The 27,328-nt window shown below is 42.3% G+C and overlaps 1 protein-coding gene across 4 annotated transcripts in view; it reads left to right on the top strand.

Moving 5' to 3' along the window:
• The window catches only part of SYTL2 (synaptotagmin like 2), a 50,175-nt gene extending 29,336 nt beyond the window's left edge, over positions 1-20,839 (top strand). The window contains exons 7-18 of one of the 4 annotated variants that reach the window (XM_086614588.1): positions 373-4,056; positions 5,510-5,611; positions 6,581-6,634; positions 9,498-9,592; positions 12,551-12,670; positions 13,662-13,831; positions 15,612-15,714; positions 16,126-16,296; positions 17,447-17,525; positions 18,605-18,704; positions 19,464-19,669; positions 20,694-20,839. In XM_086614588.1, the coding sequence (XP_086470714.1) occupies positions 373-4,056; positions 5,510-5,611; positions 6,581-6,634; positions 9,498-9,592; positions 12,551-12,670; positions 13,662-13,831; positions 15,612-15,714; positions 16,126-16,296; positions 17,447-17,525; positions 18,605-18,704; positions 19,464-19,669; positions 20,694-20,839 (5,030 nt within the window). Of the gene's footprint in view, positions 1-372; positions 4,057-5,509; positions 5,612-6,580; positions 6,635-9,497; positions 9,593-12,550; positions 12,671-13,661; positions 13,832-15,611; positions 15,715-16,125; positions 16,297-17,446; positions 17,526-18,604; positions 18,705-19,463; positions 19,670-20,693 lie in introns of those variants that run through there. The other 3 variants (XM_086614614.1, XM_086614606.1, XM_009987719.2) reach the window with 3 other exon arrangements.
• The last annotated feature ends 6,489 nt before the right edge of the window (positions 20,840-27,328 follow it).

The following is a 27,328-nucleotide window of genomic DNA, read 5'->3' as shown; positions in this document are numbered from 1 at the left end:
GCTTGGTAGTAATCCATGGGATTACTCATGAGACTAAACACAAATATGCTGTGTTGTCCTCCTCCTGGTCTCCCTTTCAATGTAGCCATTTCCTTTAGAATGGGGATAACCAACCTTATCTGCTTGCACCCCCAAAAGTAATATGACTAAACTTCCAGAATGTTATCTCAGTGCAGGAATTATTTGTCACAGTATTGCCCACAGTATGTTCCAAAAACACAAGGACAGAGAACTCTTTTCTCCGCTAACAGTTAAAAAAATTAAAAACAAGCAAAAAACAAACAAAAAACCAAGAAATTTTTCAAGACAAATCAAACATTTGTAGAGTTGTGTGTCTGATTTCTACCTCTGATAAGTTTGTTTACATTGTAGATGAACGTCAGCTTTCTGCTGAGACAGAAGCCCATGAGGTGTCAAATACCAATTCTACAAGTCTTCAACAAGGTAAGCCTGATCTTGTTGAGGAGCAAGATGCTAAAACCACTTCCAAGCCTGACAAACATGCTGATGAACTCATGAAAGTGACCGATGAATCTGTATCAAAAGTTTTAGATTGGTTTAAAAGAAGTTCTGGTACTGAAGATGAGAAACATGTATCAGCTAGATCCCTTGGCAGGGAACCCGAAGAGAAAGTGAACTTCTCAACCAGAACAGCAGTTCTTCCTGCAGAACACAGTGGGCCTAGCATGGATGGGAAAACAGAACTTAAAGAAGGGTTCCCATTTGGAACGATTAAGCGACAGAACAGTATTGCATCTGCATCATTTATTTCACAAGATATACAACTGATAAAAGAGAGGAAGAAAATGAAGAAAGGGGAAGAGAATGAGGAGCAAAATGACAAATCACTAACTAAATTTGACTGTACAGGAGCTGACGAAAAAGAGCGTGGTCAAGAAACAAAACAACAAAATCAAAAATCAAATCTCTTGGAACATCAAGAGCAGAAGTTACCAGCTCAGAAATGTGAATTGGAGAAGGCAATACGAGAAAAAAGAAGAATAAGTGAAATCAGAGCATTCTGGGAAAGGGATAAAACTATCCCCAGTCACGGAAAGAAAGAAGTTAATATCAATAGTAATGCATCAGGTGGCAATGCATTGAAAGGTCTCAGAGACAAATTACAGCCAACTGCAGTGTGCCTTCCTGATGGACTGGATGATCAAAGCAAGAATACGCCAAGAAGTGCTGAACTAAGTTGTGCAAGCCAGCCTTCAAGAAACAAATATCAAAACTCTTTTGAGTTTGGACCAGACCATGCTGTTGAAAAGCCAGGAAGAGTACTTCGATCTGATAGTGAAGTTCATGAATATACAGAATTGCCAAAAGCCAGTAACTTGCAGCCAAGAGTTGGTGCCACTTCAGCTTCCCCGGAAAGCAAAGACAAAGACGGGAAAGGAACACTTAAAGGAAAAGTTGCTGCTTGTTCCCAACAGAAGCCCAGCTTCCAGGTTTTGTCTTTAAAAGAAAAACTGAATGACAAGTCTAAGAATCAAATTTCAGATCCTTCACAGTTCCAGAGTTTGAGAAACTTCTGGGATACTGGAGTTAAATTACAGAGTAGCATTGATAGGGGAGATGCTGCTTTGCCAAACAATACTAGTTCAATAACCTGTAGAAGAAAACCTAAGGAAGATAAAAAAGGCAGAGATAATGTGAGCAAGCAAGAGTTAATTCAACAACAAACCCAAACATGGGAGAGAGAAGAAAAACAGAAACCAGATTCTGTGGTATGTGAACTGCTTCTAGGTTCACCTACCCTGAAAGGTCTCAGTGTGACACACATGAAAAATACAGACTCCATCCAGCTGGACAGAAAACCAGCTATTTCAAAACCTCAGGAAAAGATGGGTCTTTCAGAGCAAGAAGTTAAAGAATGTGTAGAAAAAGGTATTGTCTCATCAGAAGAACATCATGTTTCCTTGCAGTTGCTCCAATTGCCTGGTGATAAAGATGCTTTAAAGGAGACAGCAGTAGATGATTGGCCATGTTTACCTATAGAAAAAGTGGAGAACAAGACTACTCCATTAGATATCAATCTTCCTAAAGAGGAAGTTGCAGAGACTGTGGATAAGGTGATTCTGCCTAAAGCTGAGCTTGATGGATTTAAATTAGGCCTAAAGAAGTTAGAAAAGGAAGCCTCTGAGATGTCATCTAGCTTGAACCTAAAAGAAAGCATTTCAAAAGGGACAACTCTTCACTCAAATCAGTGTAAGATCTCTGAAAGAAGAGTAGAACAGATCCACGACATTTCTCTTGTTGATCAAAAAGAAATAAGCAAAAGCACGGGAAGAGTCAATGTGCCATCAACAGATGGCCATGAAAACAATAAAAGCCTCAGGAAACTGTTTAGGGAATTTGAACCTTTCTGTCTACAACATCAGGCAGCAGACAAGGAGGATACTCTTGGGGTTTCTCAGAGGCCTCAAGATGGTTTGCAGAACCCGCTCAGAGAAACCTTTGCGTCTCAACCTTCTGAATATAGAATGGTGGGAATAAAAACATCCAATGACACAAATAACATATCACAAAATAATTATAGTGTAGAAACAACATGCCAAGAAGATACTGGTCAGACTGAAGAAGTCAATGAGACCATAGAAAAGTCTGTTGCGCCATCCAAGGTCAGTGGTCTGAGTTCTGCTTTAGAGAAGCTGCTGAAGGAGGCCTCTGAAATGCCACCTCCTAAGCCAAAACGTGCCGACAGCACAGTCCGGAGAATTGCTGAGGTGGAAGCTAAAAGCATGACCCCTCAGCATGATGGAGAGTTGCTGCAGGAAATCAGTGAGACCATAGAGAAGTCTGTTGCCCCATCCAAGGTCAGTGGTCTGAGTTCTGCTTTAGAGAAGCTGCTGAAGGAGGCCTCTGAAATGCCACCTCCTAAGCCAAAATGTGCCGACAGCACAGTCCGGAGAACTGCTGAGGTGGAAGCTAAAAGCATGACCCATCAGCATGATGGAGAGTTGCTGCAGGAAATCAGTGAGACCATAGAGAAGTCTGTTGCCCCATCCAAGGTCAGTGGCCTGAGCTCTGCCTTAGAGAAGCTGCTGAAGGAGGCCTCTGAAATGCCACCTCCTAAGCCAAAACGTGCCAACAGCACAGTCCGGAGAACTGCTGAGATGGAAGCTAAAAGCATGACCCATCAGCATGATGGGAAGTTCTCACAGGAAATCCATGAGACCATAGAAAGATCAGCACTGTTCTCGGCTGAATGTGGAGTATTTGATGTTAGCGTGCAGAAGTCACCAAAAGAGGTCTCTGAAACACCAGCTTCTGTGTTGAAAAACGCGGATAAGAAAATGCAAGGTGCACTACAGAGTAGTCAATGTATGCATGCTCCGCATCAACAAGAGAGAGATTGTTCTCAAGAAATACAAGAAACAATAGAAAAAACTTCTGTTTCAAATATGGCAAAATTCAGTGAATTCGGTAGCTCTTTAGAAAAACTTCTTCGAGAAGCATCTGAAATTTCATCTCCAATATCCGAAAAGTTGCATAAACAAGAAAGGTTCAAGGATCGTATGTTTCCGTCACAGAAGACGACTCTGCTCATGACAATGTCACAGCCATATCCTGCCTTAAGCAGCTCTCATGCACAGATGAAGACAGCTACCAAAGGGGGAGCTCCGGACCAGAATGTCAGAACTTCAATAAATGATCTTCCAGTAAGTGAAATTGAAGCTTCTGATCTTCCTAGAAGAAACGGAGCTATTAACAAAATAGAAAAGAGAAACATGTCTCTAGTTGATCTCTCTCCCTTGGAAGGTGAGACCAGTATGATTGCAATCAAGCCATTCAAGTTAAACGAAGAAGGAAGCAGAAATGAAGGCACATCCTTGGGTGCTTCTGAAAATAGTTTGGAATTTAAAGCACGGTTGAAATTCAGAAGAGCAAGCACACCACTTAAAGATGAGAGCAACTCCTCCCAGCTGGAAGGGGCCCAACTCTGCCTAAGGTCTCAGCATCAGGACAGTGATGAAGAGGAAGGCTCAAACTTGGGATCCAAGTTTTCAGATGAAAACTCTGATTCCTACTCTGGAACCGGAAGTTCAATTCGTGAGCCGCTTGATTTCTAAAATTCATGGTGCTGGGTTGTTGAATACAGCTACAATTTTTTTTGGATAGCCAACTTGAAAGGTGTTAACCAAAATCCTGTGCGATACTTATTTCTTAATTGAGTGCTTTGGATATTTGCTTGGGAAGTATGGGAAGAACTAATTAAGTCCTTTAACTGGAAAGAGTGTGACAAACGCGTACTATGTTTGGGTAAGCCTTTCCGGTAAAGGGAGTTCAGCAGCATGAATCCATGGCATCAGTCTCTGGGATTTACCCTTTTCTTCCCCCACCGTGATATCGCCTTCAAATTGGTGACATTGAAACTCTGAAAGCCTGCTATTTCTTTTAAATATCCTGGATTAAAAGAGGGAAAAAAAAGAAAAAAATCAGTGGCTGACTGAGTTCATTTATTAGTTTGAGAAGTTAGTCAAAGATAAACACTTATTAGTGGGATGGCGGAGATAAAGCCAGTACCATGCTCTGTGCTGTTTAATTTGGCGTGGCCGCTTGTTGCGCCAGGAAGTGGCCACCTAAATGAAGTGGTCTGTTTACCGGGATTCTCCTTACTTGGTTGGATGGCGGCTCTAGTCAGCTGTCATCAAAGAGCTGAAAGTAGAGGAGATAATTTAACCTTTTTAATTTGCTCTTGAGAGACTGGGAATGTTTTCTTCACCTGGAGAATCTGAGAAACATGTGAAGTTTCCAATTCCTGCTAACTTACTCTTGAACCTATTTCGAGATTCCAAAGGAAGTCAGTGAAAACTCAAGAGAAATGGGGAAAAAAGGAAACATAATTTATTTTCACCCGTAGTTACAGTGTTGCTGTCTGTAAGGCCTGGTTGGTTGGCTGATGAGAAGGGAGGTGAGGTAGGAAGGGGAGAGGGTCGTGCAGGTTTCTGAAGGAGCTAGATCTGTCCTGATTCTGCCCTTGGAGACAACTGCGTAATCTCAGGGATCTGTATCTCTCTGCGGTTGTTTTTTTTTTTTTTGTGGTTGTTAAGTATCTAAACAAGGTGACTTTCACTGGGGAGAAAATATAATGGACAGATTTACACAGAAGGGGAAACTAAAGCTGTTAACCTTTTAATTCTGGTTCATAACAAGATGGTCACAAAATGGCTAAAGTCAGAGTGCATCCCATGTTGCTTGTAGACAATTAAGAAAATTAATACTTGCCCTAAACTCGTTAGCCAGTACGGACTGCGATACCTATGCAGAGGAAAGCAACCAGCCTGCCTCTCTCTACTGATGGCTGAGAGACTTTGGAGAGAGCAAATGGACACTTAAAATTAGACATTTACTTTGGATTTATTTTATATTTTCATTGAATATTCACTATCTTTGCTAAAGGCCAAAATAGATTCTCGTGGGAAATCAGTGGTTGGTTTTTTAGAGGCTTGCTTAAAATGGCGTGTTTGTGTGTGCAGTGTTCATGTGTTTTGTCTCGTAACAGGTTCAGAAGAAGAATTAAACCCTGTTTTGATGGCTTTGAAAAGGAGTGCAGATAGGAAAAAGCCTTCCAAAAGCCTGGAAGACATTCCATCAGCCACCTCAAGTGAGCACAAAGCTTGTGTGTGTCTCCCATGACCCCCAGTTTGGCTTAAACGTGTTCACACCATTCTTCCATACAGCTTTGCCAAATAGCGTTTTTGTCCTTGCTTCCCGACAAGCAGGATGAAGTTTGTTCTGTCAAACTGAATTCTTTTCTCATATGGTTTAGTTTTCAGTTCTCTGTGTTCATTTTGAAACAACACTGGTCTATGAAGCAGACATCTTCCAAAAACGCACAAAACGTTAATCAGTGATGAACTCTTTCTGGGATAGTTAGGAATTTTTCTGTTGGGAAGGTATTGGCAACTATCCAAATCAGTTAATGAACAGCAGCTGCCGTTCTCTCCTGGCTGCTCGCTTGGGTCAAATTAGTAGACAATGGAAGTATGAAAAAATTGTCTTAGTTGAGTAGTTTCACCTGTGTCCTCCATACCAAACTCACTGTAAGAGAACACGGTGAGACAAGATTGGACTTAGAATTCATTCTTGACTTCCCTCTGTAGCCTCCTAAGATTATTTTTTTAAAATTATGGTTCCTGTCTCCCTTCACCCTGCCCCTGAGTGTTTTCGTGCTCTTGTGCAATGAGGAAGACATCAACCAAACTTGTGCTTGTAGACTGAAGCGTGGAGGTGTAGATTTTGAAAGATGTTGGCTATTGTTGGCAAATTACTTTTCTAATGCTGCTTATGCTGCTGCTTGCTCCTAACTAGTGCCTAGGTTTGAGGTGTGCACTAACATTGTTGCAACAGCACACTGGTAGCAACTGGGTCAACGTGAGACTGCGCTGGGATGTAGGCTTGAAGCAATGCCTGAAGTAGAAAGCATCACCTGAATTTAACCATTCCCGTGGCTCTGCTGGTTTGTTTGGGGGTTTTGTCCTCATTTCCCTTAATTCTGGGGTTACCACTGCCATCCTTTTTATCATACTGAACAGCAACACTTCTAACTGTGTGTTACTTTTTTCCTACGCAGATAAAGGAAAAATAAATAATCCAAAGGAAGAATTAGCTCTTAGTGCTGAAGATGGTAAATATCTTTTGTGTCTGCATGGAAGCTTATTGTTTTTTCAATAGTCTCTATTTGCTAGTGAAGGAATTTTGAAACCAAGAATTGTATTGTACTTTTAGATTTGATTAATTTCAGCATGAGTTAAATGCTTTTGCAGAATTTTGTTTTATTCCTAAAGAATTTACTTATGTCCTGTTGTATCTGTAGAAACTCTGTGCCACCTACCAGTGTATTATTTTGGCCTTTGGTCATTCAGCCTGTGAACACTTACTGAAAGCATTGAGAACTTTGAACATTAGCTCAGGTGAAAGGCTTGGCCAAAGTAGATATTGAATTTGTTTGTTCATCTGTTGTGATATAAGATGCAAGGTGACTTTTGCTCATGCAAAGCATCCTTTTACGTCAGTTGAAAAAGGAACCTCTCTTATAATCCCTTTCTCAATCCAGAAAAGTGGAATTAATCTAAGCAATAGAGGAACTGCTAAATCAGCTACTGTTGACACACCATCAATTCGTTAGTGCATGACAAAAGCCTTACTGTTAATTTTTCTGTGGGCCTTTAGAAATTCCACATCTAAGCAAAATAAAAGCAAACTTGCTCCAGGAACATGTCAAGATGAACACAACAGAAAACCATCAAATGGCATTGAATACGGTGGATAGAGTACACAGTTCTTCATTTACTGCATTGGGGCACTAAACTTTAAAAAAAATAGTTGTGCACAGTTGCCTTTCTCATCAAGTTTTAGGTGCTTTAAAGCATTTTGCATGTCAGTGGCCTGTAGAATAAACAGGATGCTCGTAGCAGAGCAGGATGCAGTGTCCAGTAAATCAACAAGACTTAAGTACCGTACTTCACTTTGCTTTCAAATGGAGACCTCTACTGAAACCGCATTACACATTCAGTATGGAATGTGAAGATGCTTATCTGAAAAGGGTGGAGGTTTTTTGAGTTAAATTTATGAAGACTGAAGTTCTGAAAAAATGGCAAAAAGCCAAATTAATAGCTGTACAGACAGAATCACAGAATGTTAGGGATTGGAAGGGACCTCAAAGGATCATCTAGTCCAATCCCCCTGCTGTAGCAGGACCACCTAGATCAGATCACACAAGAATGTGTCCAGGCAGGTTTTGAACATCTCCAGAGAAGGAGACTCTCTGGGCAGCCTGTTCCAGTGTTCTGGTACCCTTACTGGGAAGAAGTTCTTCCTCATGTTTAAGTGGAACCTCCTGTGTTCCAGCTTAAATCCATTTCCCCTTGTCCTGTCGTTGGATGCCGGTGAGAAGAGCCTGGCTCCATCCTCATGACAGTCACCCTTTCCATATTTATAAACATTAATGAGGTCCCCCCTCAGTCTCCTCTTCTCCAAGCTAAAGAGACCCAGCTCCCTCAGCCTTTCCTCATAAGGGAGATGCTTCACACCCTTAATCATCTTTGTGGCAAGTTCTCAACCATTCAGCTTTTTGCTTTGCTTAGCTTGTACATTGATGTTACCTTTGTTATGATCCAGCTCCTCGAAGGAGCACAGTGATGCAAAGCACAGAAACACCTGGGTTGTGAGGAAGTCAAAAACTTCCAGCATATAAAATATATCGATGCTGTTTATAGCAATGCAAAGCTGTTTGTGCTGCTGAATGACTGTTGTCAATACTGAGCAGGTCTGAAACCTGATCAGCATCAAGAGAGGAGTGAAAACGCACCAGGAAGTGAGTAATAGGATTCTTCCAGCAGACAATGGAGAGACTTCTCCACTGATATTTAAACTAATACATTAAAAACCCGTTTTTATTTCCCAACTAACAAGTTACACATCTGGACTAGATACTTGCTCAGTGGGGATACTGCGTCTAACTGCATACTGACAATATCAGTTACGTTGAGCACTTTTGGAGCTTCAACAGCAAAAGCTTTGCAACAGCTTCACTCACGCCTTGCAAACCATCCCCTCACGTGTGCCGAGTTTCATTTTATGCAATAGATACGTGCCCCTCTGGCTGCTTCTTGCCAAATAATTCTCTGCCATATGATACTTGTCATTGGCGCGTTTCACAATGTGTATCCAGTCCAAAGACAGAGCTTTAGGGAATTATTAAATTAATTAATTATTATTTAGGGGATTATTAAATACAAGGGGAGGTCAGAGCATGGAAGATGCCGAGAATCGAAGGCTTACTGCAAACAGGACTTTTGCAAGGCTAACCGGTGAAATTAAGCTTTCTGCCGTGCAAGAACATGGAAGTGAAGTTCAGTAGAGGTACACAAAAGTCAGAGAGATGGGCTGCAAAAAACTGCATCATTAATGAGATATGCATCTTCTAAGTAACTACGAGTAATTGAAACTTCTTTGTTCAGGTCTAAAAATTGGTAGATTTACACAAATGTTCCTATTGCAATTAATGAGGCTGAGTAAATAAAAGAGCAGAGTTTGGCTTCTACGGTGACTTCTTAACCAAGAACCTTATGACGACTCTAGTGTCACTGATGGTATGGTTAGTGCATGAGTGCACTTGTCCTTGTTCTAGGAAGGAAATCTAGAAGGTAAACTGAAAATGTTTTCGTCATCACTTCTGATCAGCATTTGCTTGCAGCACCCAGGCTTACACGTCATGTCAAGCAATGTAAACGTTTCTGTTTCTGCCAGACAAAGTCCTTTGGTCAGTGTTATAGGAGATATCAAAGTAGATCATCCTTCCCAATGATAGCTGCTCTGAGCCAGATGCAAGATTCCCCCCAACACTCCTCGTACAAGTTGTAAACTGTTTGTGCCTGTGCATGTGCTTCACCCCAAGTTGTTTGTTTCTCACCATGTCCTGTTATGGAACGTCACTGTTTTGATGTAGAAACTTATTTTTTTAAACCTTTTGAATTGCTGCTCTTCAGTTTCCACAGTGCCTTCACAACCTGATAAGCTGTTTTCCAATCCTGAAAAACTCAAAGGAATGAGCAAGTCAGTACCATCGTTCCTACAGGAAGAGGCAAGTTCCATCTCTGGAATATTGTTAACTAAAGCTTCTGATTACTGTGACATTACGCGTTTGTCAAATAGTGCTTTCCAGGGTCTGCGAAGTCAGTTTACTATTGGACTGGAGTTTACGTTGGCATGGAGTTGAGCTTGTGGTGTAGCAATCAGGAGATGATCTCAACCAACCTGTGGCTAATTAACCTTTCAAAAGTTTTAGTCCAATAACTAGAGGTTTATTCTTATTGTACAGCTAAATATACAGAGCATGTTTTATCTGGGAAATTGAAGCATAGTGAATGCTTGTTGTTATTCCCAAAGGCAAACTCTATCCTTAAACTAACACGTCTGTTTTATAGAATCATAGAATCATGGAATGGTTTGGGTTGGAAGGGACCTCAGAGATCATCTAGTTCCAGCCCCCCTGCCGTGGGCAAGGACACCCTTCACTACACCAGGTTGCCCAAAGCCTCATCCAACCTGGTCTTGAACACTTCCAGGGACGGGGCATCTACAACTTCTCTGGGCAACCTGTTCCACTGCCTCACCACCCTCTGAGTGAAAAATTTCTTCCTTAGACCTAATTGAAATCTCCCCTCTTTCAGTTTGAATCCATTGCCCCTTGTCCTATCACTACACGCCCTTGTAAAAAGTCCCTCTCCAGCTTTCCTGTAGGCCCCCTTTAAGTACTGGAAGGCTGTTCTTATCTTAAGAACAATTAAATTATTTTTTATCTTCAGCCAATTAAAAAACTTACTCATGTGGGCTTTGAATGAAACAATCTGACAAATACTTGAAAGCCAGAGGACTATATGTAATCAATCTGGTCACAGTAGAAAGGGTTTGGGGATGGTTCATATTTATATTCTAAGAAATTGTCAGCACCCAAATCTGTTTATTCTGCTGCCCAAATTTATCTTTAAAATTGTGATTAGTCTCAATACTGTCTTGAGTTATCAAACTCACAGATAGCATGTATGTGCTGGTTCTGCCTTGAAGTTTGTCATCACTGAAGTACCACCTGGCCAATAGAAAGCACGAAACTAATTAATGGATAACATAAGCCTGGTAGAAATAACAGGTTAGAAATAAGCATTGTAGACACAATGTAGTCATTGTGGTATTAACACTCATTTCTACTCATTTCTAACACTACATTTCTTCGTACTGAAGAAATTCTTCAGTACGAGGGTGGTAAGACTTTGGAATAAATTGCCCAGAGAAGTTGTGGATGCCCCCTCCCTGGAGATGTTCAAGGCCAGGTTGGACGGAGCCTTGAGTAGCCTGGTCTAGTTGAGAGGCATCCCTGCCCATGACAGGCAGGTTGGATTAGATGATCTCTAAGGTCCCTTCCAGCTTATGCCATTCTATGATTCTATGTGCTAGTTCAGTTCTGGAATTGTTTTAAAAACAATGAATTCTGATAACATACTTTCCAATTAAAGAAGAAATACAAATAAATCGATCTCGTAGAGTACCAGTGTCTTTTCCTTCTGCTTAGAAGATACAACAGCCTAAAAACCTAAGGATTCTGTACTTGTGAAGACTAACATCCTTATTTAACATTTGGAATAAAGTTTAAAAAAACCCAAACAAACACACAACACACGTGTAGTGCATTCTGGAGGCATGCAGTCAGCCCAGTGCTTAGTAATTCCTTGTCTCTGAACTTCCAGATATTCCACAAACCTCCACAAGAAGAGCTTTGACTGTTCTTATCCAAAGAAAAGGCTCTGCTGAGTAAATTAAGGACAGGGGTGAAAGGAAGCAGAACTGGGTTCAGTCTTCTATCTCTTCTGCTGGCCTGCTGTATGGCCAGCAGCTAAAATGGTCTTAGGCAAACCATATATCCTTCCTCAGCAAGCTTAGGATTTCCCTGTTTTTCAAAGAGTCCGTGTAACAGGACTGATTATTCACACTGCTTAATTGTTTTGGAGAGTCCCAAGTAGTGCTCTCTGAAACAATTTTTCTCTCAAGGAGCCTTGCCCTGGGTAGGATGGACAATAGTCAGTCCTTGCCTTTGGCCTCTGAACTGGGGAACAGCCCTGGCCTGCTTCTACTTAGCTGTGTGGACATAGCCAGAGAAGCTGCGATCAGCGGAACTTTAGAAAATTCAAAATGTGCTAGATATTTACTTCTATAAATGTTCATTTTCTCAATGCGTGTGGAAATTGTTATTTGCTAGTCTTGCATCTGTCAGTAGATCTATGACAGCGGTTCAAAACTGGATATAGGAGGGGGGAAGCCTTGTAAACTGTTCACGGTGGAATACAGCAGGGGGATGATGCTTTCTGTAACAGCTGGCCTAGGAAGGTGCCCAAGCACGCACGGGATTGATTCTTTGGCACGGTGGTAGCACGGAGACAGAATGGGGCTGGAAGCACTGAACCTGATAATGACCAAGCAAACCAAAACAGCAGTGCCCTGATGCAGGGGCCTGCTCGCCCTCTTGCAGGAAAGGCTTTTTGCAAAAGCTGTTCACAATATCCTGCGCTGTTCTACCATGCGTGTCACCTTCCAGCAAACTGCCTTAAAGATGGAGGCTGCGGAGTTGGTGGCTTTCGCTATACAACAGAAAGGGATGGGGAAGAGACCTGAGCATTGTCGCTTGCATGAGTTTGTGCAGGAAAGAGGGAAGGAGAGAAGTTGAGTTCAGTTGTCCGAATAAAGTTAACTTTGTACTTTTTCGTTGCTATTTGTGATTTAAAACTAAACAAAAATCCTGGTTGCATTCCTGCTTTAAAAAACTTTCAGTGTAGGCTTTCCATCAGAAAAATTCTCTTTCAATGTTTTTTTTTTTTTAAGTGCCTGACCTAATTTAAGAAATATTAATTACTCATGTTGCACTAAAAAGAGATGTAAATTTGGGTTTTTTCTGAGTCCCAACCTGCATTAAAATTCTGTTTGTTGTTTTTAATGTTCCTTGTGACTATGAAGAACCTACCCAGACTTTCTTTCTGTGATGTTTCCATAGAGTGATGACAGAGAGACAGACACAGCGTCAGAAAGCAGTTATTGCCCCGGCAGAATCAAGAAGAGTCCCAGCTCTTTAACCAATCTTAGCGGCTCTTCTGGCATGGCCTCCCTCTCCTCTGTATGTAAACCAAAGCCTTGTCTTGATGGCACTTTGCTTTTGCTGATCTCCTCAGTGTTGTTGCAGCTCCCTCCTTATTCCTCTTATCTTTCCTCCCTTGGCATCTCTGTCTCCTTCCTTCCCTCTCTGTTATGTGAACCCTTGCATGGAATTGCCTAAAAAAAAAAAAAGAATAAATGTTTTACTTTTCTTGTTTTCTAGTGATATGTTGGAGCCTGTTCAGGACTCCGTTCTGCAGCACACTCTGTAAACACTGAACGCAGAGGTGGCTTGCACCCTAGAAGCTTACATGTGTAGCTGAAAGAAGGGATTGATTTACACAGCACATTTAAAAAAGGGGAAGGGGAGGTGGGGGAGAAATAAGTGAAAGAAGGAAGCAGTATTGGTATGTGGGGTGTGTAATTATGTCTGTGAACAAGCTGACCAAAAGTCATTAATTTATGCGGGCTTTATTGGAAAAAGGAGAATTTGGAGGAAGGGTACTGACATTTAAAAAAAAAATTGTAAATCCTTCTTTTTCTACCTGGGTAGGGTTTAATTTTCCAGTATGTTTTGTTTAGGCATCCAACTCAAGCATAGACTTTATCACTAATCTCGTCAGTGTTTTCGGACGGCCTGTTGTCCTTAACTCTTAGCGTCTGCTTCCTGCAAGGAAGATCAGCTGAAGAGCTGTATAAGTAATATTTCAAGGATCAGATCACAGGCAATCTCCGGATCTACAGCATGCTATCATTTTATTTCTTCTATCCCAATGCAATAAACACATTCAAATCTTTTTGTAGAAAACTCACCCTGGCACCTTTGATTTTCAGATAACTTTCTCTGTTTGCTAAGAAGCTTGAATAATAGTGTCCGTGGCGCTTTGTTATGACATCTGAAAGGATAAAGCTGATTTCTTTCCTGTGAATTCTGAGCATAACTTCTACCCTAATCTTGAAGTATCTGGTGAAATGCAACGTCTGGAAAATCTTTCTTTTCTTGTGTGACGCAGGTGAGCGGAAGTCTAATGAGCATCTACAGCGCAGACTTTGGCAACGTCGACGTGAAGGGGAACATTCAGTTTGCTATTGATTATGTGGAACAGCTGAATGAGCTCCACGTTTTTATTTGCCAATGCAAAGACCTGGCAGTGGCAGATGTTAAGAGGCAGCGTTCAGACCCGTAAGTACAGAGAATATATTTATTTCCTAATGGAAAAAAAAATTTCTTTTAACGTTGTCGTGGTTTTTTTTTTTTTTGGACTGAGGGTCGAGACAAGAACCGAGAGGGAGCACCCACCAAACATGGTCTCGGGCAAAACATGACTCAGGCTTACTTCTTAAAACGAAATAATTTATTAACAGTTACAAGAGACACAAGGGAACAAGAAAACCGGTTACTTGAGAGGAGAAAGAGAAAACAAGGCCCGATCTTAAAACAACACCCCCCCCCCCACCCCCTATTTCCTTTCGTTCCTGGCTCTACCTCTCCCCCAGCGGCGCAGGGGGACAGGGAATGGGGGAGTGCAGGTCAGTTCATCCATGTTGTTAACTGCCGCTCCTTTCTTAAAGGAGGAGGAGTCTTTACACCATTTTTTCCCTTGCTTCGGTGGATCCCCTACTCACAAAGAAAAAGTCCCCAAACTTTTCCAAAGTAAGTCCTGCCCGCAGGATTGCAATCCTTCCCCATGGATCGCACCAGTTCGGGCTTTACCAGTCTCGGCCTCTTAGGGAGCTGCTGCCACTCGCGTCGGCGTGGGTCGTCCCACGGTCTCCAGATGCCTCCACGACCTCGTCGTGCATTCCATGCCCCATTATCAACAGTACCTGGTCGTGCATCCCCTGCTCCACGACCTCTCCTGGGCTCAGGCATCTCCTTCCCGACGTGGGTTTCTCCACAGGCCACGAGTGGGTCGCTGCTCCGCCGAGTACACCCTGGCTGCAGGGGGGCCGCCTGCCATCTCACACCGATTTGCAAGGGAAGCCTCAGCTCCAGTACACCTCCTCCTGCTCCATCTTTGCTGACCCGGTCATTGTGGTTGTCTTCTCTTAGATATTAATCCTCTCTGGGGAAGCTCGGCCCGGCAGGCACCCCGGGAGTGGGGCGCTTACCGAGTCCCCCATGCGGCTCCCCCGGTGCCATCTTGAGCACATGGCGCCGGCCCGGGCCCGGGCAGCCGCCCGGCCGGGAGCCGGGAGCGAGGGCAGCGCCCTCCTGCTCTCTCCTCGCTCCTGAGCCAAAAGCCCCTTTCCCGCCCCTTTGTCCCAACTTAAATAGGGCAATTCGCAGAGGCGCCGCCTTGGCTCAACCTCCCCCGGGGGGGATGGGACTCAGATCTGGTGGCACAGGGAGCAAATCCCCTCCCCTGCCACCAGAACACCCCCCCACACATCAAACTATCACAAACGTGAAAATGAAAAATGACCCTTTTTTTCCCAACCTCTATAACTTGTTGGAGTAAACAGCCCAATAAATAAACGAAGAGGGTAGAACATGCTTTACATGGTTTTCCATTCTGAACTGAATGTGGCACTACCACTATAAACTGGTATGTACATTAACACAGGAAGCTCAAACTTTTAAGAATATGGAACTCTCTTTCAAAATTCAACTTTCAAAATTCAACTTTCCAGATGGTAATTCCTGCTGTGATAAGTTTTCAATGGGATTAAAGCCTACAAATTATATCTAGGCTTACTATAGTCAAATATTCTGTATTTGTATGTGTTGAGGAGACATTTCAACAGATTTCCCCCTGGCAGAAGGAGGTTAATGTCCCACTTTGGGACCTATTATTATACTTCACTACTTTTGTTCCGTTTCTTAAATGTAACAAGCTGAACAATGTAATGGCTAGTTCAGTGGATTTCTTTTACTTTATTAACAAATATTTGTGTATTTTGAAAGGGGAAGTTGGAATGAGTGTTTCCTTTCTCTTCTTACCAGCCTGTTTACATTTCAGGTATGTAAAGACCTACCTGCTTCCAGAGAAATACAAGCTGGGCAAACGGAAGACCTCTGTGAAAAAGAAAACTTTGAATCCAGTCTATAATGAAATATTGCGGGTATTTATCAAACTATTGCTAGATATGAAATACAGCACGCAGGAAGTATAAGGAACCTTCACTTTGAGGCACAGGTCCACGTGCTATCAGGAGAGACATCTGTGTTGGGATGAGATGGATTGCTCTGAAGAACCTGTGTCCTTCCATTGATAGGTTAACTCTGCCGTGTACTCTAGAGACAGCAGTGAGAACACTGATTGCTGTATACCTCTTGCAAACAAACAGAAGTATGAACTTAAGATGCTTGAAATAAAAAGTAAAACATGGAGAGTTTTGTTCTGGAATGAAGAAGTGAGCAGTTACAGATGTATAAACCCAGACATGTTTTTCTCCAACCTTATCACTTTCAAACATAGCATTGATGAAAATCCATCTTGGTTTAACTTTTCTCTCATTTCTTCCTTCTGGCAGTATAAAATTGAAAAAGGTCTCCTAAAAACCCAAAGCCTTAATATCTCTGTCTGGCACAATGACACCTTTGGGAGGAATAGCTTCCTTGGCGAAGTGGAGCTGGATTTGGGAACCTGGGACTGGAATGATAAATCCAACAGGCAGATCAACTGGTTTCCACTCAAGCCAAGGGTAGGTTACTAAGGCTGGGTTAGCTGTTTTGTGTTTTCCACTGTGTGTAAGTGCAAAGGCAAGTCATTATTTATTTAGGCCTAGTCTTGTGTGTTCTGTGGTTTTTGTATCGATTATAAATACCTTTTTACTGGTAAGTGGAACATACAGTTCTGAGGTCTCTATTAGTCTAGTAAGTAGCTAGCTAGTAGAGTAAGAAAAACTTCCTCATAGTCTAAGGAGCAGGAATTTCAAGGTATTTTTCACTTACATCATGTTGCTGCAACAGATACCTGAGGACACTTGTTCCTCAAATGTGAAGTAAACCTACTGAGAATATGGAGAAAGTGCAGCTACGTTTGAATATCAGATGTAATGATGACTTCCATGCCTGTGTTATTCTTGTTTCTTAATGGTTTTCAGCCAGAATCTAAACTTTTAGCTAAGCTACTGTCAGAGGTTCTGGTTTCTTCAGTTGTTGTTTTTTTTTTTTTTTTCCCCCCCATCTTTTTTTTTTTTTTTTTGAACTTCCTTCATAAGTTCATTCCAAAATTAGCTCAATCCAAAGTTTTATAATTTGTAGAACAAAACAGAAATATCATGGTAGTCTTCAGCACTAGTTTAATTTGACTGATTTTAAAACTGCTCTTGGTAGATAAATGTAACCAAATGTTAACAGGTGCCACGTTCCACCTACAGATGGTCCGTGGCTCTCTCTGAAGAAGTGACGTATTCTTGTGCCTTTTTGCAAGATAACTCTTGTTGAGGCTAATTTTTAGATGAAGACATTCCTACAGAAATGAGTTTTTAACAGTGCACTTTCTGTTGCACAAAGTTTGCGATTGAAAGAACATATGTTCTAGTTTTAAATAAATGCACAGCAGTGGAAAAGATGCGCCCTCAAAGCCTTTTGGCCTCTCCTGGGTCTTGTTTTCCACTTCAGTGGAAGAGCTGCATATCTGAGGTGTTGCCAAGTGGTCAAACTTGCCCTAAACTCTCTCATGGCCTGTAAACTGAGGGAAGACTGAAGCACAAGGAAACAAGGAAAAAAAAAAAAAAAACTTGCCTCATGTAGAAGTCAAGCTTGTTCCAGCGGAAAACTTTGCATGGTAAACTCTGTGTGTGAACTGCAAGGTTTGCGATTTGTGGCACTTTTTTCCTTAAATTTCAGACTTCGGCTATGGCTCTCGAATTAGAAAACAGAGGGGAGATGAAACTAGCCCTCCAGTATGTCCCGCGCCCTGTTGGAGGTAGGCACTGCAGCTTTCTTTGGGCTCGTCAGGCCTTTGGGATTTTTGTTCTCCTTTTTTTAAAAAAAAAATAACCCTGTGTAATGTTTTTCAAGCAATTCAGACGTCTTGTTTTAATGCAAAAGAATTTATTTCTTTTTCTAGAGGATTATGTCACCCTGGCCATGAATTCAGTTTAGGATCCAAAGATCACTTTAGGATCTTTTGGTTTTAATGTTACTACGGAAGAAATTAACTCATTATTATAACCTTAGATGTGTAATGCAGTCTGTATGTGTAACAAAATTCTGTTTTCTCACTAATAATTTTAGAAAGTATCAGGCAGGTTCTGTGATTTACTAAATAAACAATGACAACACACTAAATGCAAGCAATGTTAGAAGCAGAAAACAGCAATAAGTATTTAGAATGCAGCAGTTTGTAGCAGTACGATCTGTTTGGTTTAACCTTGTCTGGCAACCGATAACCAGCTGATCAGAAAGTGGAGCCAGGTCGGGTGTTTAATCCAGCCAGTCATAGAATCACGGAACAGTTTGGGTTGGAAGGGACCTCAAAGATCATCTAGTTCCAACCCCCCTGCCATGGCAGGGACACCTTCCACTACACCAGGTTGCTCAAAGCCTCATCCAACCTGGCCTTGAACACTTCCAGGGATGGGGCAGCCACAACTTCAATTGACTGACTTGAGTCAGTCAACAAGAATCAAATGTATTCAGAGCACCAGGGAGCTTGTTTGAAAGTTCAAGCAGCAATGAATGCTACCATCACACAGACTGGAGACAAGCTGATCTCTTTATCTAGGGGGCTTGGAGACAGAAGACAAGTAGCACATGTTTGTTTAGTTGTACCAGAGGAGAAGCCATTGTGGGGATACAGACGTGACATGATCTTGCAGTACTTCAATGGGATCAAGATTGCAGCTTCAAGGGTACAGAGGGGAATGCTGAATTAAGATGTGAGATAATGAGAGTCTAGGCCGAATATCACCTCTGCAAATGGGCAGAAACTGCTGCATCGTAGAAATTACCTTTAAAATGGCTCTACAAGGCTTAATCAGATGTTTTGTTTTATTTTTACAGGAAAGAAGACTCTATCTACTGGTGAGGTCCACATCTGGGTGAAGGAATGTCATGACCTTCCTCTTCTGAGAGGCAACAGGCTCAACTCCTTTATTAAGTGGTAAGAACCATGGTTGAAGTTGTCAAACCTCACGGTCTAACAATGCTACTGTTGTGCTTTCTAACCTTATCTTCACTTTTTCTACATACATTCAAATTAAAAACCACCTAATTACTTTCTGATTCTCCTTTATTGTAATGGAAATTGTCCTGCAGGGCTTACAACTCCAAGATGCTAAGTATATACCAGCAAGTAAAACATACTGGGAGAACTTCCTGTGTAATCGCTACTCTTTCATTGTTGTCTGCTCTGCTGCCTGGTGGAAGGGATAGTCAAAATTGTGCCTGCTTTTATTTGCATTTAAACAAAGCAAGTTTGTGCCAGAGTATGGTTTAACTTAGCAAATTGTGGGAGGAGATAGAAGCGAGAAGCAGTTATATTTCTTCCTCCCTCCTTTCCACAAACAAACTAAAAATTTAAAGAGACAAGAATAACAAGATGGTTGAGAAGTCTCTGGCAGCAACAAAAAGGTTTCAGCATCATTAGTGACGATACAGCAAATACACCTGTGCCTCTTGCGCATCTGACTTCCCCATCCATCCCTTCCATCCTCTGAAGCACAAGTGTGGATACATGCTGTCAGTATTTCTTGGAAGGGGCTGAGAATATGACCTTTGATTTCATCTCCGTGATGCCAAAGTATCTTCAGTCACGTTCTAACACGCAAAGGACTGTGTTAATCAGTAGGTTCTGTCTGATCAGAGTGTTTGCAGGCTGTGCTGCGCAAGGGCCAACTGACAATGCTTCCTCTTTCTGAAGCACCGTTCTTCCAGATACCAGCAGGAAAAGCCGCCAGAAAACAAGAACAGTGGCAAAAACTACAAATCCGGTATTCAACCACACCATGGTTTATGATGGCTTCAGGCCAGAAGATTTGAAAGAAGCCTGCATAGAACTCACAGTCTGGGACCACAACAAACTGGCCAACCACTTCCTGGGAGGTCTCAGGATAGGCCTTGGAACAGGTACTGGACAATTAGCACATTAATCCTTCATTTACAAAATACTGGCTTTCCTTTTTTTCCCTCTTCCTTTTCATATCTTCTCTTTTTGCAAAGATCATGGACCAGCCTTTCAGTTCTTTACTTACTGTCAAGTTTCATTGAGTAACTTCCCTATTCCTCATTTACATTTCGGATCCTGAAATGTAAACAATAGTGGTGGTGTGAGGGTTAGAATGACTGACAAGTGAGGAGGAATTTTAGAAATACACCCCTGTCTGCCCATATGTTCTATCTGCTACTCTTTGAAGTACAAGAACATTCTATTCCTGCACCCAAAATCTTGGTAACGTCTTACACATGCCAAAAGGAGGGAAGTTTGTATGTGGTGTAAAGACAGTATTGAGTGGAGATGAAAGGACAGGTCAGGAATGCATGATAAGGTTTGAAGACATCGGACAGGAAAACTTCTAAATGCCAACAAGTTCTTAGCATAAGAGCAACATAAGATGTGCAGATAAAATAACTGCATGTTTTCCCTGTCGTTACATTTGTTCCGTTTATTGTCTTCTCCGCTCTGAGGGAAGGATGTTTGGAGTCTTTTTAAGCAAATAGAAGAAAAAAATTACTTTTCTCAAATTGTGGCATGGTTCACCAGAATAGTCTAAAATACAAATTAGGATAGTAAATCTCAATTTGAATTTTAAAGCACCCAAGGTTGTACTTCAGTACAAAATCAGTTTCCTGTTTTATTGTAACCCATCTTGCATGTTAATCACCCACACATCTTTCTTCTTATAACTGTGACAAAAAGACTAGGGATAACACGGAAAAAAGCCTGGAGAAAGATGACACAGTTTCCGTGTGAAGCTGCCGTTAGTTGTATTTGACAGAATTGTTTGAGTGTGAAAATGTAGAACTGGATCTTCAAAGCAGTAGGTCGGCTGCCTGAGGAGGTGAAACTGCTTCAGAAGACAGGCAAATCCGATCGCCTCTCAACTCCGCAGCGTATTAAGTGACATCTCTCTTAAAACTGACGTTTTTCTAGGCAAAAGCTATGGAACTACAGTAGACTGGATGGATTCTACTTCGGATGAAACTGCCCTTTGGGAGAAGATGATGAACTCGCCAAACACATGGATAGAAGATACGCTGCCCCTCAGGATGCTAATGGTTGCAAAACTGACAAAATGAGGTGGCTTTTTAATTGCCAGTGTCAAAAAGAAACCTTGGGAATGACATTAAAGGTGTAGGGGTGAAACTGGGAAGAGGAACAGTCAGTCTTTTGACAGTCTCTGCTCCGTTGCTGTTCTGGTTTTGTGCTGCCAAATGTCACTTCCTATTTCAAATTAAACTTCTGCCTGCAAATTGTTATGAAAATTTAAGGGATTCTTTTATTTCCTACTCACTGGAAATTTCGAGAAGGCACTTAATGGAATTCAGTGGTAGAGGCAGCTGTGATACCTGGATGCTTGTGTTGCTGATCTCTTAAATAACCTAAATTACTAGAAAAAAAAAGTAAAAGCGAGTCAACTCTTTCTGTACACTTCTAGGATTGTTCATGAAGTGTTATTAATAAGACAGCAACAGGTTGCATTTTGTTCATGCTTGTTAGCATGTGTCTGTGTCTTCATTATGCCATGTAAGATCTCTCCAGCACGGAATATGAGAAGGATTAATTTTTTTTTTAAGTTCCTTTTGGTTTTTTTGAAAGTTCCTTTATCTGTAATTGTACATTTCTAGGATATGAAAGTCACTTCTATAAGGAAAGAGGCATTACATGACATGGTACTGTTGATGTCCTATTCTGCAAGGTGCAGGGGACTGTTCATTCCAATGTACTATAAAAAAATCAGGATTATAAAAAGTTGGCTTATGTATGTGTTAATAGTCTCGCTAGTATCCAAACCTTATACTCTTAAAGGCTGAAGGCGTAGAGGTCAAACTTTTTTAACTCCGTTGCTACTCTAAAGGATCTAAACCTGCCAATTTTAGTGACGACAAACACGTTGGGTATTTATTCTGTAAAGTGCATTCATCTGTACCTGTATCCAGTAGCTTGTTTTTTTTTTGCAAAAAGTAATTCATCTGTCCTTCAGTGCCACCGTTAGGAGAATGCTGGGATTGTGGCCGTCTTGGTGTCGACAGCTTTGCAGCATAAGAAATAGGTCTGGAACTCGTAACTTTTAGAAATGCATGCTACTAAAGAAAGATAAATGCATAAAATACAAATTGTATTGTTTGTTTTTTTTTAATAAAAGCAGCCTATTAAAGCTAAATAGGAATTTGATGTTCATTAAAACCCAGTGTCTCATGTTAGCGATTCAGCATACAAGGTAACAGAACGCAGACAGAACACATTTTTGAGAACAAATACAAATCTATTTGCTCCAACTGCGTAGGTCTAAAAGCACCTCGGAGTCGAGAGGAGAAGGGGGCTCTTCTCAGCTCCAACTCAGTTGCTTAATTTAATCATAGAAATTTAAATGCTACTTGGTATTTATTACACACTATGAACAGAAAAAAGGAAAGGTCTTACTCAAGCTGTTGGGGAACCCACTTCTCTCATCAACCAGGCAGTCTGGAGTTTACAAATGCCAAATGGAGTTGTCATTCTGGATACCTCACTGCTTCGGCAGTTTTGGATGAGGTTGGTAGCTGCTGCAATTCCGCTTTGCCAAATACATACAAAACATTGTTCTTGTATGACTGGGGAACAGCGTGCGTGTGACACCTCGGAATAACCTGTCTGTACTTCAACAGTACAGCAGCCACTTTGCTTCTGGATTCTTAAATAGCCACTCCTAAAAAGGTGGTGATTCTGGAAAAGCAGAGAGGCACCTAGTTTATTTGAATTCTCCACCTACACGAATTCCTTTTCACCTGAAAACATAGGTTGCTGCGAACACGACCTACAATTTCACAGGATGAAGGGTTTTGTTGTTGTTGTGTTGCCTGTGAAGCTCTGTCAGAACAGCTTTAGGACTTCGGCTTGTAGGGACCGCGTATTGAGGCTCGAGATTGGCAGCAAACGTCGTGTAATCTGCTGTGTCCTACACTGTACAAAATTGCGATAGTTAAACTTGAGCAACATCAAAATAAAATGTTTGGTTTGTGACAGTGTCAATCTCCTTGTCTTTTGGTCAAGTGGAACATCTTCTGTCTCACGAGTCTTGAACCGTCCTGGAGACAGACACGGAATTTTGTCATTATCTCAAAAGACACCACTTGCCACTATACTAAATAGATCAAAACTTAGTCTAAATTTTGAAAAGCTACCCGAACACGAACATAAGATTTACTTATGTCCTGCACCTGTAATTAATTAGTGTGATTAACTAATGACACAGCAGCATTATGTACTCATCTAGATTAACCAAGTAACTGAGCCAAGTTACAGAAACAGGCACTTTAGTACAAAAATTCAGTGCTTCTCCCCAGTTTTTAATATCTTGTGTCAGCATGTGCAGAAAATGGAGATCACAGGTAAGGATGGGTGTCACCATGCACAAAAGTGAGTCTTCCTCATGCTTCCAAAAGTGCAGACGGTCAGCAGAGGCAGTCACAGCAGCGCCTTTGAAAAGTGCAGTAGCGCTTAACAACGCTGGATGTTTTAAATTTATCGTTGTTGCCGTTAGTCTGCAATAGAGTCTGCATAAAGATCTATAGATCTTTCTGTTAAAGATCTTCAACAGAGCTTTGGCAGCTGCGCTTATCTTTGTGCTGGTTTACTTTTTGTCATACACATGAAAAGTCAAAGCTGTCCTGGTGGGATAAGCTTTAGTGGAAGGGAAGATTACAAACCAAAAAAACCCTACTTTGATTGCGCTATGCATGTTGTAGGATTTCATTTTAGAGTAGAAACATCACATCTTGCCTCCTGCTAAAGGATATTGTGTTGGTTTATTAAAGGTGCTTGAAGGTAATAGCTGCATCTAATCATGTAAACCAGCAGGACTCCAGGAATGCAAAATGTGCTTTTAAAAAAAAAATTATTCGTATTTTTTGATATTCCTCTGAATGTGGTTCACACAATAGATACAGCTTTCCCCCAAATTTATAGTCATTCCTAACTACAGTAGTATGTTCCAGATCAATAACACATTGACGGAGAAATGTAAGTTTATGCGGTTGATCAGGACAAAAAGTTTCAAGGAACTAGTTTCTCTGCTCTACAGTCAAAAGGAAAAGGTTTAGTCATCCATGACCCAGACTTTAAAGGTGCATAGTTGGTCACTCACTCAAGGGCAGTTCAAGAAATTCACTCTTAATTTCAGTTCAAGTTACGACTAAGCAGCCTCACACCAGGAATACCTGTGTGTATCCATCCTTGCCTACACAGGGGAAACAACACGTTTTTCCCTTCCCCTCCGTCACTTTACAAGCTCATCTTTGCATTAGCCCGGAATGGGTTTATTTTCGGATTGTGCGTGTGTGTTCTAAATGACACCATCTTCACCTCCTATAAACCAGGTGCTTCACAGTCCCAGCTCCCCTTTTATGGTCTGTGTTCAGAAACCTCCCGCTCCTTTTCCTCCCTCCCCTTTCTGCAAGTCACCCTGCAAAACCGAGAACCCACATCTGATTTCACCTGGTGCTGGTGCTGCATCCTCACCTTGTTTGCTTCATATCCTTTCCCCACATCACTCACTCCTCTTTGCTTCCTGTCCTTTTCCAGGGGAGTCAGCACAACCTGCACCTGACTTTTTCCTTCCTGCTACATTGGTTTTTCCCTTCCCTATCATATCTGCCAGATTTTTCATTAACTGCTGAATAAAGTTGCAAGCTGTTCAGGGCAAGGGCTGTGTCTCTACTTACCGTGGATGTTCAGCATGTTCTGAGAAGGTCGGAGTCCACCCTTGTGATCTCCTCTGGCACGTGCAAGGCGTGAGCTGAGAGACAGGAGTTCTTCAGACTTGTGGAAATCCTCTTCCTTTTCCCAAATCTGGGTGCTTTTGAGACTGTCGGCAGCATTTGTTTGCTAAGAAGCACTCTCAGCTCTTTTGGCAGCTCTCGTGGGGCTGGCCCAGTTCCACCCAGCCCAGCTGAAGGCATGAGCTCTGGCGTGACTGGATTCAGCCTCTTACCTCCTCGGAAGCAGAAACCCCATAGCAGGAGTGGTAACGAACAGTCAAGGAAAGAAAACACCTGGTAAGAAAACATTTTTCTCCTCTTCAACGCTGCTCTTCATTGTGTTTCCACTGGACAGCCTAAACCTTTCAGTCGTTCCCCGTCTCCTCCATTATTTCCAAACATTTTGGCAGGATCCAAGGTAGCAGCAGTGGTGGGGGAGCACAGGACGGTGGAGACAGCCGTAGCGTCCCTACCAACGGTCACAGCTCTGAAACTGTCCATGCTTCACCGGTGTTAATTCCTTTTGGCTGTACGTTATTTTTCGTCCTTCCTGTAAGCTGTCTCCTTCCCATGTCCTACCTTCACCTCCCATCAAAGCCCAGGGATTCATCACACCCGATTCTCGGCACGCTGTTTCATGAGCTGTGTAGTTTCAGGTCTGCGCCTGAATGGAAAACTCACAGATCAGTTTTAGGCTGACCCTTCGCGCGTCTGGGTAGCATCCCACATGAGGAGGCACCAGTAGTGAACTTGGTGCCACTGTAATACAAACATTTCCCTTATTTCCACACGAGGAACCAGGCTTTTACAACTACACGCTGAAAATAATCCAGCAAATCGGTGTCAAAACTCACATCATGAACCACTTCTCCAGGCACCAAGTCTTTGTATCACAGGGCATTCAGTAATTATTAGCGTTGTTTAGATCTTTTATTTTACTCATAAATCTCTAAGCACAGGATGAGGCTACTCAGCTATTTTTAATGAGCAATATACTATTAAAATGTTAGAAATCAATTAGAAGTTTGATGTAACCCTCCACGTTTTACTTGCATTTATAGTTCCAAATTTGTAGGAGAAAATAAAGGCAGAGGAAAAGGATTGCTCAGGGAATTATTTACAGCTTTATCACTTACAAGCTTTTTCCCTAAATATAATAGTACTTCTTGTAGCTGCAACAACAGCGCTTTGAGAAGGAATAATTAGCAAAGCTACTAATCAGCAAACGAATAGGCTTGCATAAATACTAGGCCTACATTCTTTTGATGATGCTTTTGCATCATCGAGCCTGGCACCCTTCTCATCACTCGAAGCTGCAAGGAGGGCTGCAGGACCACACAGTTGCAGGCTGCCGTTGGTTTCGGGAGGTCCTGTCCCACCACACCGGTGTCTCTGGACTTCCATAGATACTCCACCAGCCTAGCACAGTCAACACAACCGTTGGGGAATATTTAATTGTGCTGAATGTCACCAAGAGAAGTGGTCACTATAGAATTTTGTCTCGTCTTTGTGTGAGACAGGGGCTCCGTGGCTCAGGATGAGAGAGAGGCAGGGATGGCCAACCCCACAAGTGACCCAGAGCCGGGAAAAGACATGGAAGATCTGACAAAAGGCCTGGAGGAACTCTGCAAGAGCCCTGAAGAGAAGAGTGAGAAGGCTCTGCTACAGTCACGCCTAGAACAGCAGCATCACCTTACTGTATACTGAAGAAAAAAATCAGACGATGCACACAAACGCTGCCAAAGCCTGGAGCAGCTCAACATGGAGCTGGAGAAACTGAGGACAGAGGATGCTGTGAAAGTGACAGCCCAGACCCAAGGGATTCAGCACTTGGAGAGGCGCTTCATGGATCTGGCCAACAACCATGAAAAAACGATCCAGTTCAAGAACAAACACAGGTAATGGCATATGCAGCTGTGGTAGGAGAATAAGCGCCTGCGGCAGCAGAACGAAGCGCTCTTCAGCCAGAATGCAGAGAGAAGGAAGCCCAAGTGCTCCGGCTCGCTGCCCAGGCCAGGAAGCTCTGGCAGCAGTTAGACTCCTTCCAGGAGAAACGTACTTATGACAGCCGCAGAGCCCAGGAGCGAGAAAAGCAGCTGCCAGAAGCTCAGAGCCAGCAAGCAAGTGCTGACGCCCGGGAAGTCGATTCACTGAAAAAACAGCTGCAACGCCTACAGAAGCAGCACCAACACACGGCTGCTCAGGTAGAGCATGCAGAAAGTCAGCAGAAGGCTCAGGGCAGGGAGCTGCAGGCCAAGCTGGAGAAGGCGAACTAGGAGAAAGAGCAGCTACTGAACCTGGCCATGGAGAGGGGCAAAGCTCTGCAAGACAAGCAACGGGAAATTCAGCAGCTCGTGGAGAAGCTGGAGATGGTGGAAAAAGCCCGGCAGAGAGCAGAAAAGTGCCTCGTGGAAGAGGCAGCAGCAGCAGCCAATGATCCGAAGGACCATGAGCTCCAACGACAGCTCGAAAGCAGCAAGCAGGCATACAACAAACTCTTGCTGCAGTTTGATGCTTACAGAAAGCACAGCGCAGATTTGCAGACTAAAGAAAAGCGCTGAACGTCAAACTCCGTCATTTCATTGTGTAACTGCAGCTTTCTCCTCTGTTCTCGTCTCAGCAGGTGCCTCTACTGTAACACATCACTGTGTTTCCTTCCTTTCCATGGGACCATCTTCTGATTTCTCTGTAATGTACTTACCCGCTTAAATCCTCCTCCAAGGACTGTTCTGCAGCCTTTTTGTTTCGTTACACTTTCACATAAGTTAAGAGCTCTTCCCTGTTAAATCTGAACGGGGACTGTTGAACAAGTCAAACCTGTGACATGAA

This window comes from Tauraco erythrolophus, chromosome 1, assembly GCF_009769465.1.
Source record: "Tauraco erythrolophus isolate bTauEry1 chromosome 1, bTauEry1.pri, whole genome shotgun sequence".
Lineage (NCBI taxonomy): Eukaryota > Metazoa > Chordata > Aves > Musophagiformes > Musophagidae > Tauraco > Tauraco erythrolophus.
This window is presented reverse-complemented; position numbering and strand designations above follow the sequence as displayed.